Source organism: Cupressus sempervirens, chromosome 5 (assembly GCF_028749045.1).
Source record: "Cupressus sempervirens isolate cs-2001-9-10 chromosome 5, ASM2874904v1, whole genome shotgun sequence".
Classification (NCBI taxonomy): Eukaryota; Viridiplantae; Streptophyta; class Pinopsida; order Cupressales; family Cupressaceae; genus Cupressus; species Cupressus sempervirens.
This window is the reverse complement of record NC_143122.1, coordinates 388,637,773-388,653,560: the sequence shown is the minus strand read 5'-3', so window position 1 is coordinate 388,653,560 and position 15,788 is coordinate 388,637,773. Positions and strand designations below refer to the sequence as shown.

At 35.9% G+C, this 15,788-nt stretch overlaps 1 protein-coding gene across 3 annotated transcripts in view; it reads right to left on the bottom strand.

Annotated features, from left to right (window-relative positions):
• The window catches only part of LOC149556417 (RNA cytidine acetyltransferase 1-like), a 146,801-nt gene that overhangs the window by 102,411 nt on the left and 28,602 nt on the right, over window positions 1-15,788 (bottom strand). For all 3 annotated transcript variants that reach the window (XM_089830725.1, XM_089830724.1, XM_089830726.1), the window contains exons 11-12: window positions 6,134-6,270; window positions 5,583-5,680 (exon numbers count right to left, since the gene is read on the bottom strand). In XM_089830725.1, coding sequence (XP_089686851.1) covers window positions 5,583-5,680; window positions 6,134-6,270 — 235 coding nt within the window. The remainder of the gene's footprint in view (window positions 1-5,582; window positions 5,681-6,133; window positions 6,271-15,788) is intronic.

The window sequence follows — 15,788 nt, the reverse complement described above, 5'->3', positions numbered from 1 at the left end:
TAGATTGTAACATATGTGTCAAGTTGTCAACAGCACTAGGTTCTTAGAATTGTATTCTTGATAGGATAAAGACGGACAAAAGCTTCCATGTCATCTTGCTTCCCAAACACATCTCGCAAATGTTTCCATTAACCCATGTAAAATAAGAATAATCTACAAACTAAGTATCTATGACAGTGCTTACCTGGAATTAAGACTTGACATAAATTCAAACAATGGAAGCATAGAAGCATTCTATTTACAAAGCATTGTCCAAATGTACGGAGTTCAATTACTCTGGTTGAATATGGGAAAATACTAAGGTAAAACTGTAACGCCCCGCCAAGGGATCCAAAAGAATTAACCTAAAGTTTTATTAAGTTTGCTAAACATTTTTTTTTTTAAGTAAGAAAGTATAACATACACATCAAACACATAGTAGCGGAAGCAATAACATGTAATTATCGACAAACATAAGTTACATTTCTTAAGGATCCCAAGACGTTGAGTCACGTTTAAATTTAATTAATTCTAAGTCTAACAACTATCACATACATATGAAAGAATAAACAGAAAGTCCCATTGTCCATAATATACATTTGTTCCGAATGCCTCTTGGCAAATTAATTCGGAATGCTCAATCATCCACTGTACAAGTCACAGGGTATGAAAGGCTTAAAAGAATATACATATGTAAAGATAAAGATACAACATCCTCAAATCCATGATACAAAGTATAGTAAAAATATATGAAACTATTCACCATACATGATACATCCATACATCCATAATGATAAAACATCTATCATAAAATCTAACCATCCATCATAATAATCCAAGAACATAGTGAAGGTAAATGCCAACCAAGAAAACTCCAGCCACGACGACCACGGACGGATCTCAATGGTAAAAAAAAAAGCACTACCACCCGACCGCGTGGAACCTAAATGGTCCACTCCCACCGCGCTGAGGAGATAGTCTCAAGTCCCAAACAAGGTATCAAAACACAAAACACAAGTACTCTCTAAGTCTGGGAAATCCTAAAAGTCTACTAACTCAAGGGTTCCTAAAAAGACCGACATCTAAACCCAGACGCACCACAAAGACACGTAGGAAACCTAATATGCAAGCAGGAAAGTCTCATCGCAAAAGTCACGTAAAAGTTACCCGAGAAATCCCTTAGGAATCCCCGGTCCCTACTGATCCCTGCAGCCACTAGTATCCTCTTGTACTGACGAGGCATACTATGGAATGCAAGGTCGTAACCAAGCATTCTCTCTACCCCATCCTAGTCTGTACTAGCACTCAAGGCATGGGAGAGAACATACAATTATCTTGTTAGGTTCATTTTCTCTCATTTAGTGTAAATGTTTTCACTTATTAAAACAACTTACAATGGGTTACTCCAGGCAGCCTCTTAGGGCCCCGATCCCCGTTGCAAGCCACTTCCCGTCACTACACATAGATAACCTACCCTAGGCTCATGAACTCACAAATCAAAGAATCATAATAAAATCACCTCAGTCCTATACAAGCAACTGAAAAATATCATAAAAGATAAGCCACAAAATTACATCAGTTCTTCATGAGCAACAGATAAGCATCAAATAAATATCATATGATCACGACAGTTCTCTATCAGCAACTGAAGGCATCAATGATAAATCACAAAATCCAATAATTCTCCAATGAGCAACCAGAAAATATCCCAATAGTAAATTACAATACTGATCGAAGACTCCAAAATGGTCAAGTCAACACATGACATCATCAAGAACATAACAAACACTTCAGTCCTCTCAAGCGACCGAAAAGCAATCCAAGTATAACTGATCGAGACTCAAAAATGGTTATCAAATATAACTGATCGAGACTCAAAAATGGTTAAATTAGGTATCTCAAATACATACACCTCAGCTTCACACAAGGAAACTGGAAAGCAATAACAAACAGTAAATACAATCATGTCATAGAGCACTTCATCACATTACCATGGTCGGGTTAAGAAAGATCGAGACCAAATCATCATGACATCACATTCACAACCCCGAGCCTCTGGTAACAACCTAAACTGGTCAACGCTAAACCAACCCCATAACACTCAAACATAAACAATATATAGAAAACATCATAGTCTCACAATTGGTTTTGATTAGAAAACATACAATTGAGTTAAACAATAAGGTTTCAGTTTCAGTGTTGTCAAACCTAAATAAGATTAATTAATGATACATAAAGAATCATATGATATTTATTAATAATTTATTTATTTATAAAATTATTAATAAATAATAAAATTTCAATATAATTTAAAATTTAATAAATTTTAAATTAACTAATAATAATATTAAATAAAATAATTATATTTAAAACGATTTTTAAAAAAAGAAATCGTAATACTTAAAAAGAAACGGCGTTTTTTAAGGCCTGCCGTCCACCTGCTGCGGCAGCGTGGGAAAAGGTGTGGGGCGTGGGAAGTGGTGGCCCTGCCCCACCCCAAATATATTATATTTTTTTTTTAAAAAAAAATTATATTTAAAACAAATCTCCAATTTCGATTTTAATAAATGTATAAAATAAATTTATTTAATTTTATTAAAACAATAAATATATATATAAAATAAATAATGTTTATTTTAAATTTAGTTTTATTTAATTTTTATTAACAATATCCTCCAAGGAAAATATATATATATATATATATATATATATATATTTTTTTTTTTTAAATTAGAACTTTCAATTTTACATTCAAAACCCTTACCCAATTAAATCTTAATTTCTAAATCAAGAAAACAAGGGTTCTAATAACTCTTCCAGTCTCCATGGATACAGAAATTATTGACGAACAATTAATAAATTCACAATATTGAAAGCTTAAAACTTTCATCACAGAGAATTCGGATTTACAAAACCCAGACACGAAGAAGACAGGAAAGATAATTGCGTATTTAATCGATAAACAAAAACACAAGACCCTACCTGATCCTGATGCTATTATGCAATCTCCAGGAATTGTAAGAGAATTCGCTCCTCTCAATAACCTTCTTCTGGAAAACTTTCTTGGTATCAGCCTTCTGAAATTCGCTTCCAAAAGTAGTCTCCCAAAAATTCCCGTCCAAATTCGTGTCACCCAAGAATGAACCCCCAAAGTTGTGATAAGCAATTTTCTCCTCAAATCGGGGCACTAATTGTGCGTTCACCCAAGAAGACTCTTTGCACAACTGAGTTAACTCCAAATTAACCTTTATTATTTTTTCTTTTAATTTGCATTCATCTTTTATGCACATTAAGTTGATTTATTAAATAACTTTATTTAATATTCCACTTGACTTCTATTTTAAATTAATTTATTACTTTAATCTCATGTGCACTTCATGAAATTAAAATAACATTATTAATTTCTATTATTTAATCTTTTGATTTATTTCTCATATTTAAACTCATGCTTAGATCATGCGATCTAGAATTCTTAATAATTTTATATCTTTCAACTTTTTAAATTAATTTTAGAAACTTAATTGATAACATTTTTAATTAATTTAATTAACAATAATATTTAGCATTTATTTAAAAATGAACTCTAAATATATTATTATTAAATTGAATAAATATTATCCTATTCTAAATTTATCTTTGAACTTTAATTTCCAAATTTAATTCTTTTATTTAATTAATTTCTCAATTAATTAAATATTAAAGACATCATATTAATTCTCCATTAAATTAAATCATTAATTAATCTTTTTAATTAGACTTAATTAATAGAAAACACATCAAGGACTCATATAACAACATACGAAAACCCTTCATAGAAAAACACATACTAAATCAAAACAAAAGGGTTATAATCACAAAATTACATCATTTGATGCATTCAGAGGGTACTTAACTCAGATACTTGTCCTAATTATCAATTAGGACAATTGGCTAAAGGGTTTAGGAATTGGACGTAAGAGTTTATCTCCTCTCTTACCATTGAGACAATGCGATAGGGTACGCTCATCCTGGCAATTCAGGGAAGTCGATACCCGGTACCTGCAACCTGCATAAAATCCACGCATGTAAAAACACAATATTCTAAGCTAAACAGACAATGGCAGGAAGTGGTGCATCGTGTAGATCCCGACTAGCAGGTGACTACGACTCCCTTCCTTAACCACATCAGAAACACCATACATAAATAAAACAAACACGAACACCATAAACATGCAGTATGGGGTAAGTATCCATAAGAAGGCACATGTGATAATAAACCATCTAACTAATCGTCATCGATAACTGAAAATATTGAATAATCATCATACATGCATGAAATATAGAGTACCAAGTAATCTCATCATATAATAAACTGAGTGTAAACCAACATCTAATAATCTCTAAAATAATAATACTAATCATCCAACATAAATTGGCCTAAAAGAGTTTGGCAATGATGACAAAAATGCGACTTAGGGGCAGGCACTACAAAAACTTAGAAAACTTATTAAAAAAAAATACAATATTCAAAGAAAAATTATTATTGGAGAAAAATAATGATTTCACATCAAATGTAGTGCATGCAGATTAAAAAATAAACATTGCACATAAAAAATGCCAAATATTTTTAATAAATGGGGTGGGCTTTCTGAAAAGAAAAAACTTGAGGTTATAACAAAGGGCAATATCTACCTAGCCATATATTTAGCACACCATGCAAAGGAGAAACTTTTACTTTTCCCCTTTGAAAGTCCATTTTTTATAAGTCCTTCATATGATGTCTTAAATATATCACTGGATAGCCACCAGCATCACAAAGGGTTGGATCCTAAAGGCTGGGCCATTATGAGGGCCTAATCCTATTACAGAGACAGACCGGTTAATTTTACCTTAAACGTCATTAAAATATACTATAAACTTTAAAGGAAAAGTTATCATTATTGTTTATATATTTTTTAATTTCTAAAATAAATATATTTGAAGTTAAGCATGAAAGAAAATTTAAAATGCCCTAACCTTAACGCTAAACTAAACTTGTAGTAGTGTAAATTAAGCAAAAAATAAGAATGGATAAATATTAGAAGAACTATTTCTCAAAAACCTGGGAAACTTTTGACAAGAATGCATGGTAAATATTGTGGTCTGCAATCATTTGGATAAATCATGGTTTTGTGTTTAATGCTAAAATAGCCGGAAGTATTTGAGTGAGTGGTGGCTTCTTGAGCTGAATTGGTTGGGTCAAGTGTGGAATTGATCAGCTCAGTTTAGAGTAGGGATAAGTTTCTTTTCATCCAGCCCCACCCAGAATTGAGAATTATGAGAGGGAGGACAATTTGAAAGGCACTTGTCCAATCTATACTTAGAATAGGAGTGGCCTTTTATGACAGTAATGGTTTTCAATTTTTATACCCTACTGCACTTGTCCACGTTAAGCAACTTTGAAATAAATATATTCAGCATCACCTAGAACGTACTGCTTATAATATCCATATTCCAATAAGGACAGCCAGATTTCAACAACAGACAAACAAAGAATATACCACGGTTATATTCCAGGAATTATTCAACACCAGTGACACAGATTGAAAAAACCATCAAACATATAAATATATAGACAAACATACCTGATACAGATCCATTGTCAGTATTTCCTGGTTGCTGACTTTGTTCTTGTAACTGTTGAATGAGCTTCAGTGAAAGTGAGCGTCCAGTGCCTTCATAGCTGTTATGATACAAATCCAACTTGATATCAGAGTCAAACTGGATTTTTGTCCTATGTGCACAAGTCCTCCAAAAACCAAAGAAGACCCAGAATTTGTATTTTGTAAGATTATGATTTTGAATTGCCCCCACAAGTAATGTGTGAGACCGTAGGCAAATTAACTATGAGAATAATAAAGAATGCCTGATGCATCAAATGCGATGGTGATTAAATAAATGAAAAAATGAGTAAGAAGAGCATCTGTTATGTGAATGTAAACCCCTATTTTACAGGTTTGATTCTCAACCATTTGATTCTTCTTCTGCATTAATTTGGGTTATTAATCCTTCATATGTCAAACCATAACATACTCAAATAACAACTCTTGTGTAAATTATGCATCCATACTAAGAGTAAAATGCAATGTATTTCATACTACAATGCAATAATATAATAAAGGCACTTCAATATTACCCGTTCACAGTTGAACATAGAAATACAAGATATGGGCCAAGCAGAGTTTTGACTACTGGCAATGGAATTGCAGCGGCCTCATCAATGACCAGTAATTCCACTTGAGAAAGCTTTTGATAGTCCTGAGGCTGGATGTACTGCATATCACATGATTACAACAATTAATCACGCTTCAATAAATCATACTTTTGAATAAAATATAAAATAAACTGATCAGGAAATTAACAAAAATAATCAACACATGTTGATTTGACACGGAAATTTGTACATCAAGTGCAAAATATTTCAGAATAAATTTGTCTAATCAGGAACAACTGCCAACCTGCTTACTTTAAGCACAAGTCTCCATTCCAAAAATACATGACTTACAGTGATTGAAAATAAACACATGTTTATGTTCATTAGATATTCCAAAATAAGCTCCAAAACTACAATCAAGCGTAGCCATGTGTTCCTTACTAAAAACTAGTGCTGATATTCTGGGCAAATATTTATGTAAACTAAAATGTCAGGCTGCACAAGCATCACTTTATAATTATTAATTATATTAAGTAAAGCAATCAAATTTAAGCTTGAAGGAAATAAAAAGAAGCAAACACCTCAGTAATCATCATTTATCTTTGCTTAATTTGAAAACAAATAGCAATGCACAGCCAAACCCCGATTATGAACAATGTCACAAGTGACACAATCTTTAATTATGCCAATGGAGTCAAGGTTGTTTACCATACAGGGTAAACGGTTTATTAATGCATTCAGACAATAGACAAGAACATGTAACACAGAAGTATTGCTTTTATTATTTGGATGTATACAGAAGATCCTACAATATTCGATATGATTGATTACAATGATTCTCACGATGTTTTCAAAGTCCATTCCGGATGGTGTACATATACTTTCCCGAAGGGGTGACTCAACCGTCATGTGCCCGTTTGGATACAATTCTACCTGCCGGCTACAATATAGATTTTACCGACAGCATCATCCCCACAAAAAGAAAAGTCGTCTCCGGACGACAATTACAAAATATTCAAGACAGATTAACAAAACAGAATACATTAACTGTAACTAACTATAACAGGATAGATCTTTTTCCGTCACATCACATTCACATTTCTCCCATGCCTGCACCAAATTGGTCTCCAAAACACATTGCATCTGTAGCCTCTGCTAACACAACTGTCTCCTTAGCCAAGCTAACCTTGATAGCCACTCGTGCCGCCTTCTCTGCTTCCAACTCCTAGGTACACTAAGCCAAGTGTCACTCTACTGCCTCCAACTGGATGATCAGCTCCTCCTCGCTATGCATCCACCAAGACAGCCTCACGTCCAACACCCACTCTAAGTGCCTCAAAGCATGGCACCCCTCTCGAAAGGTTTCTCCATTGCCCCCTCCACCTCTAGCATACAAACACTCCATGCCTGCAGCAGCTCCAAGTCTCATCAACTAGTCACACTTCCCATGACTACTGTTTTCTTCATTACCTGTTTATGTCTGTCCCTCTGGTACCATACGTTTTCGATTCTCAATTGTTTTGATCTATCATCATTTTTTTTTTTTTAGAACCTCCTATCACCCTTCTTCTGTGTTTACCAATGTACTGCAATTTACTTCCCTTCAAGTGAGTCTGTACGGTGATCTCAGACTTCTGTGTTGTATAGCTGACTATGCCTATGCTGTACAGTGGCTCTGCTTTTGCCTATGCCTATTTTCCTTGAACCAGTGCCCACGCCACCACTTCACTTATGCACAACCTGTATCGTTCTCTATTCAGCAACTCAGTATTTTGTGGGAGAAACAAAACCTTCCTCGTTCTTTATAATGAGCCGTACGAAACTATACGGTATTCTTATCTCCAATTGTACAGCAACTTTTTCTCTATCGTTGCTTGCTTCCTAAAACACCTAGGTCGTATGAACCACCTATGATACCTATATTCTTCTTTCCAAGCCGTACATTGTTTCTTCTTCTGTCCGTACGGTATTCTAATCCCCACAAGGTTTTAGTCATACGGCATTGGGTCGTATGGTGTTCTTCAAGAGTCGTACAGTGTACTTGCTTTGCTCTCCTAAAAGGTCGTACGTTGAATTGTTGTGTGTTGTTTCACCCTTTATTTAATATTCGTACATCCATATGGTGTTCCATGTTCTGAGTCCATAAGGTATACATTAGATATGCTCACATACCTCCTTTATCTTTCTTTCTATCCTTTGTTTATCTCATTCCCATCTACTTTTTATTATAACATTGTTTCTCATTTCTTTGTTAATGCGCTTTTCCTTCCAGTGCTCACCTTGGGTCCGTACGGCGTTTTTGACCTCGAGGCCATACGGTCAGCCATATGTTCTTCTTGCTGAGCCGTACAAAACAAATTTTTGTATGGCTTGTGATTTGGTGCTTTGTGTCATACACCGTACAGTGTTTTAGCTTAGTCTCTTCCCATATGGTCGTACGATAGTGGCTTGTTTGCTTCCGGACTCCCAGGGTCGTACGGTGGCTGCTATAGTCTTCTTTTAACATTATATCTCCAAAAAGGCCATGCTTTTCTTGACTAATTCCTTATTACGTTTATCAACTTAAAAATAAAAATACAAGATTTCATTTTACACTTATTTTACATATATACATTATTTATTGCCGTTCTATTCTATCAGTTGTTCGTCAACGGGGGAACATTTCTCTCATGATATATTTTTAACTTCGACCCATTCACCGCTTCTGGTACTTCTTTCCCATCCAACGTCCATAGCTTTATTGCCCCGTTATCGCCAACTTCTTGTATCTTGTATGGTCCGACCCATTTAATTTTGAATTTTTCGGGTTTGATTTCGTTCCACCCGTTATACTTCAACACTAACTGGCCCGGTTGAAACTTATTTAATTTTAAGTGCTTATCATGCCATGCTTTATGCCTGTTCTGTGCAACCTTCGTGGCCCATTGTGCCTACGGTCGTCGCTCATCCAGTTTATTTAAATTATACCATCCCTCAAACTTTCCATATCTCTAGGCTAGTTTTCGATCACAATCCTTAGACTTGGTACCATGAATTCCATCGGCTGCCACTCCTTGCTATCAATCATTGTATTCTTGATTTTAGAACCTTCACTCCGTACTACTAAAGTTTTTATTATGCCCTTCCTCTTTGTTTCCTGTGCAAATCGTACGATGTGTTTTCCTTGTTGGTACCTTTCTACTAAATGTGTGGTGCAGCATAACATTTTCTTTTTGTGCGGTCCGCTCACCATGTACCTTACGATGGAATCTTTCCTTTTGCTGCCTTCAATTTTAGCCGTAATCACCTCATCTCCCAAGTTCATTACTTTCACCATAGGCTCTTCATACTTCATCAATTTATCCTCACTAAACGTATGGGCCGGTGTCTCATCCACCTGCACTTCTCCCTCCTTTATTTCCCTATACTCCTTCTAAAACTCATTTCCTTCTTTTTCTTCCTCGACACCCAACATGTTGTAGCTCGGGAAGAGTTAATAATCCTCCATCTGCCAGTGAAATAGACTGTTTACCAAATCCAAATCGTCATCCTTCGATCCACCTTCTAACTGTAGGACTCCTTCCTCATCCGGTTCCATTTGCTTCTTACCTTTGTCCACTTCTGAATCGGACGATCCGGCTTCTTCTCCCACCATTTGTGTATGTAAATCAATAATAAATCTCTGTCCTCTGCTCTCAAATTGATAGTGTATTCTTCTTCCAATCATGTTTAACCTTTGCTTGAACGAGCCATCCTCGTCCAAGAATGGCGGCATATCCCCTTCTTTTTAGCGAGATGACTGCAAAGTTGAGCAAGAACTTTTGTGTTCCAATAGTTACTGGTTGTGCCATCAAGATCCCTAGAGGCTTAATGCCATGTTGATTTGCAGTTAGCAATTGGAACGTGGGTGGCAACAACGTCGACTATCCCAACTTCTTCCAGGTATCCTCTAGTAGGACATTTACCCCCGAACCTCTGTCCACAATTGTGTCTGAGAGGATCGTTCCCAATATACCCATTTCTATGACTGTCGAATGCCTTCCTAATGTGAGGGCTAGCAGCATTGGGTCTATTGCGCTTGTTCCACTTTTCTTCTCCTTCCTAGGTTCTTCTAGTAGTTTAGCACCTGAAGCCATGTTTGTGAGTGTCTTACGTAGTTGGGGTTGTGAGGATCAGATCATTTAATTTTACTGGCACTTCATTTTGTAATATTCGCCTTATGATGTTCTATTCTACGCAGTTCCTCATTGAGCTACCCACAATGTCCCCCTTCTCTGTTTGTGATTTCTCTGTCTACATACCTTTCTCAATTTTCGCTCATGCTTCTTCCAGTCTCTTCTTTTCTTCTGTCGAGTTTGGGTACAACTTTGCCTGTTTACGTGTAATTGCTAGGACTTCCTCTTCATTCGTTCCTAATTCGATGCTGATCAAATTCACTCCTAATTTTGATTTCGGGCACTTAGCATTTTCATGGTCTCCAGGACCACACCATCTATATAACAACTTTGGTGTGTTCGTCGTCGTACAATTTCGTGCAAAGTGGCCCCACAAGTTGCATGTCTGACATTAAACCATCGTTCAGCCATTTGCATCATACTAAATCCGACTGCGGCCCCCATTATTATTGTTATTGTTGTTGTTGTCGGTGTTGTTGTTTTGTCCCCTTCTGTTGTTTTTGTACCCACCCGAGGTGGCACTGTCATTGTTTGTGTTTCCGCTTCCTCCTGACGTGGATGCTTCCTGTTTCAGGAGCACTTGTTGATGCCCTCTTGTTTTCATATTGAATGGGCATTCCTTTGTGGAACGTCCCGCAATTTGGTAGATATCACAGAACTAATTCTTCGGACAGGATCCCTTAGTGTGACCTTTAGTCTTGCATTTTGTGCACCATAGCTCGTTTTCTTTGGTCTAGCTATTCCCTTTCTGCATATTCTTAAACTCTTTCATCATCCTGATCATATCCTTCTGGAGGGCTCGGACCTTCTTATTGCCCTTTTCATCACTAGTGCTATCCTAAAAAGAGGATTCATCCGAGTCGGATGATCTGCTTTTCTTCTTCTTCTTTTTTGTTTTTTGTTCACTCTCTAAGTCCATCGCTCAATTGTACGCTTCAATGTACGACGATGGTGGTACAATCTTCATTTTCCTTTTTAACTCCGAGCATAGTCCTTCTATGAACCATCTCTTTTTCAGCCTATCTGCTGGCTTACTTTCCATTTTATTTATTAATTCTTTTAGTTTTCTAGCATATACACAGACTGTTTCATTTCTTCCATGTTTTGTGGTGTAGATTTCTACTACTGTCTCATTGTCGTCTCGTAGCAGTTGAAACTCTATAATAAATTACTTTTTTATGTTTTTCCATGTGGTTAGCTTTGCCGAATCGATGTCAGAAAACCAACTGATTGCTACACCTTCTAAGGTGGCTGGAAATTCCCTTGCCCATTCGTCATGGTTGTTTTCTCCATTCGTTGTCCAATCATTTCGCAAGTTTTGCTGTGTCTAATTGGGTTAGTCGTGCCATCCCCGTCAAACTTTGGTAACTTTTCCTTTGGACCGGCCATCGGTACCCTTTCTTTCTTTTGTTGTGTGCTGTTGTTGGTACCCGCGTTGTTCTGTACTCCCGTACCACTCTGAACACCTGCGTTACAGACACCTACATTCTCGAGTGGCATAAAGGCTTCCTCAAGGACTTGGTTGCATCGACCAAACTATATTTGCTGGTCGGGTGTATCAGGGACGAAGAGTTCACCCCACACTCATGTTCCTTCAACACTCTGAGCCGCGTTGGTCCTTTCCCTTCCGTTCAGATTCCCCCTTGGCATATACTAGTTTGCCAATTCTTCCTTTGTTCCTTCAATCACCCTTCGCCTTTCTCGGGCTTCTTCTATCAACCTCTCCGTTGATCGACTTGGTGACTGCACTCTGTTCGTCAGTGCTCCCGTGTACTTTGGCCACCTCCTATGACACCACTGTCGTACCCTTCAGTGAGTTGTTGGAGTCTGTGCCTCTGGTCGCTTTGCTGTGTGTGGTTTAATATTTCCCGTGCCACACTTATGTTGTCATCTTCTGGATTCTTATTTCTATCTTTATTCAATGTGTTCGGTATTCATAGCACCCGGTCCTTATAGGCAACAGCGCCAAATGTTTACTGTACAGGGTAAACGGTTTATTAATGCATTCAGACAATAGACAAGAACATGTAACACAGAAGTATTCCTTTTATTATTCGCATGTATACAAAAGATACTACAATATTCGATATGATTGATTACAATGATTCTCACGATGTTTTCAAAGTCCCTTCCGGACGGTGTACATATACTTTCCCAAAGGGATGACTCAACCGTCACGTGCCCGTTCGGATACAATCCTACCCGTCAGCTACAATATAGATTTTACCAACAACATGTTAAAGTGCCAATATGTTTCTCTACAATGACTTCTGTAAAATCTTCAGAGAGCAAGGCAAATAATAAGTAAGAAATAAAACGAATATTATGGTTGTCCAAAAGACAAGGTTGTTAAGAAAAACTAGCATTCTAAAGGGTTGGCTGGTTAACTGATTAGACCAAATAATGTCTCACCAATAATCAGAAACGTTGTATGTTTTTCTGCTAGAACAGTTATTGTGATGCACTGCATTGTAGATTTCATAGCTTACAAATGTCATAAGTAAATATATGTGATGTGTTTTTGCCTATTTCTTCTTATGCTAAAAAGGCCTAGATAATCATGATATATCTTGTTTTTGTATATGGACATGTCTTTTTGTAACACCTACAGCATCTCTTTAAGAGAAGACAAATCTAAAGCTGAAACGTGATAGTCCACAAGACTTTTAAGCCCCCCAAAGTGGCATGCAGTAATATATCCAACTCCAGAATGGACTTATAGTTGCTTCATGTCTTTTTGTAACAGCTCCAGCATTTCTATAAGAGAAGACAAATCTAAAGCTGAAACGTGATAGTCCACAAGACTTTTAATCCCCCCAAATTGGCATGCAGTAATATATCCAACTCCAGAATGGACTTATAGTGGCTTCATGTCTTTTTGTAACAGCTCCAGCATCTCTATAAGAGAAGACAAATCTAAAGCTGAAACGTGATAGTCCACAAGACTTTTAATCCCCCCATATTGGCATGCAGTAATATATCCAACTCCAGAATGGACTTATAGTTGCTTCAAACTTGTCGACTCCATGAGATGCAGAATCATAATTTTATCAAGTTGGAGTAGCAATGTCAACATATGACTCTTTTCCTCGCAACTTGGCATGTCTTATTAAGTATAAGTCTCTCCAATGCCTCCAGCTAGCACATTTGTCAATTGCCTCTGAACAGCCCATTTTAAAGGAGCTTAAATGCTTGCTCTGTTTTCAAAAAAAAAATCTTCTCCAACCATTTCTATTACTAAAGTGTTATATCTTCAATTATTACCTGTGATCCAGGAGTACATTCTGGCAAGCATGTTTATTTCCAATAGCAATAGAATAAATTTGATCCCAGTCTTAGCAGCCATAGGATAAGTGGTGTTAGAAGAAGCTTTCTCTCCTCAGGACTTAGAACCACATTGCAGATTGCTTTAGGACACCAACCTAGATTGACAAAAACTAACTTGCAAAATAATTCTAAAACTACAACGACATCATCATTAACTAAGTCTGGAAAAACTATGATGACAGCACCCCAATAAACCAACACAAGATAAACCTAGGAAGAAGCCAATGGCATAGAATCTTTGGCAGGAGCAATTAACAACTAGGAACATGTCATCTTCAAATACAGCAATGACAACAAATTTCGGATTGGACAAGAGCTGCTCAATATTTAACACACCAAAAGAAACTTTTATATTCTAAAAAAAAAGGATTTTCTTGAGTCTAAATACAATAGAAATTGTATTTCTAAATCTCTCAAAAAAGTTCCTCTATTACAAACCAAAAAATTATCTCTCCAATAATACTGCACTCCCAGAAAATGGATGGAAAAACAATTAAATACTCCTGCATTAAACCACCTCTGTGCAATCTTTCAACAAGGCAGTTGATTCTAAAAATAAGTCCAAAAAGCTAAGAAATAAACCAGCCATTCTTGTGCACTAAAGAAATAGTTTGACTCTCTTCTAACACAACTAATTTATAAATAAAAAACTAATCTGAGATATAAAAGTCAATGCAATTGTCTATCATTGGCTGCATCCAAAATTCAAGCAAACTAAACATCGTCGGCAGCAGCAGCAATCTTATCTTTATCAACAACTTCTATCATCTTCAACAACAACTATTCAACTTCAACAGCATCAATAACTCAACTTTGTCAAATTCTCCTGGCTTCATCAAAATCAATCAAATTTATCAGCATTTACTGTTTCTGATCTATGTGTATAGCTGCTCCAGAGAAGGTGTTAAGAACTCATCAAATCTATGTGTCTGCAACTTTGTCTTCAATCTTGAATGTTTTATCTTTCATAGCGCTTTGTGTCAATTGTTCCTCTAGCCTAAAAAACCAACTTTCATCTTTCTTCTCTTGTACTGATATAGGAGCATCTAGAATGGGAAAAAAATATTTATGAAAAAAAAAAAAAATTGCGGAGGAGAGAGAAAGTGACGAAAATAGAAGGAAAAAAAAAGTAATTAAAAATATAGAAAATAGAAAAAAGAGGCAAAGAGGAATTTCTATTTTCAAAGTGCATAGGTGGCATAAATAGAAAAATAAAATAAAATGGTTGTCATTCCATTTATCAAAGTGTGTAGGTGGCATCTTGGAAGCTTGTGGAAGTTCCTTAAATGCATTTAATATTTGTTGTGATCCATAAAGGAAATGTAATTTTCTAATTGGGCCACATGGTGGTGCTTAGTTGTAATTCTAGAAGGATGTGGATATTGTGGAAGGATGTGGATATTGTGGATAAATCATGCATTGGGTGGTAAGTGCCTATTTAAGCAAGGCGTATGAGCAATTCTAATCAAACTTGGGAAGGAGAAAGTTTTGAAAGGTCAAGCTTCAAGGTGAAAGCTAGAAAGTGTGAAGACTTCAAGGTGTGAAAGCTCTAAAAGTGTAGCTCTTCAAGTAGAAGCTCTTGGTGAAGCTCTTGGTGTGAAGACTCTTATTTGGGATTTCTCTTATGTTGAAGAATTTGTAAACTTCTTTTTGAAGAAGTCATATCTATAATATCATCTTGTGGGTGTTGTAAAGATTTTCAAGTATAATAAAGTTTCTTGGGAAGCATTTTATCTCTCTTGCCTCCATATTGTTGCACTCTTGGTTATGAGTTAAGTAAGGGTGGTGTGGCCCTTCATCAAGTGGTATCAGAGCAGTACTTCATCAGTGGTATCAAAGCAGTACTTCATCATGTACCCTCTCATATAGTAAAGCCCCATAAATAAATTCTCAATTGAGATATCAAATAAATAATGTTTATTACTTAATATCAGTTAAATATATCACTAACTAATATTAAACAATTAATCATAATAAATAATGTTAAGTATCTAAATATTGGTTAATATATCATAAACAACTAATATTTAAATAATTACGGCCTTGTTAAACAATTAATCATAATTAATAATGTTAAGTATCTAAATATTGGTTAATATATCATAAACAACTAATATTTAAATAATTACGGCCTTTTTATGTTGAGAAAGTTCATT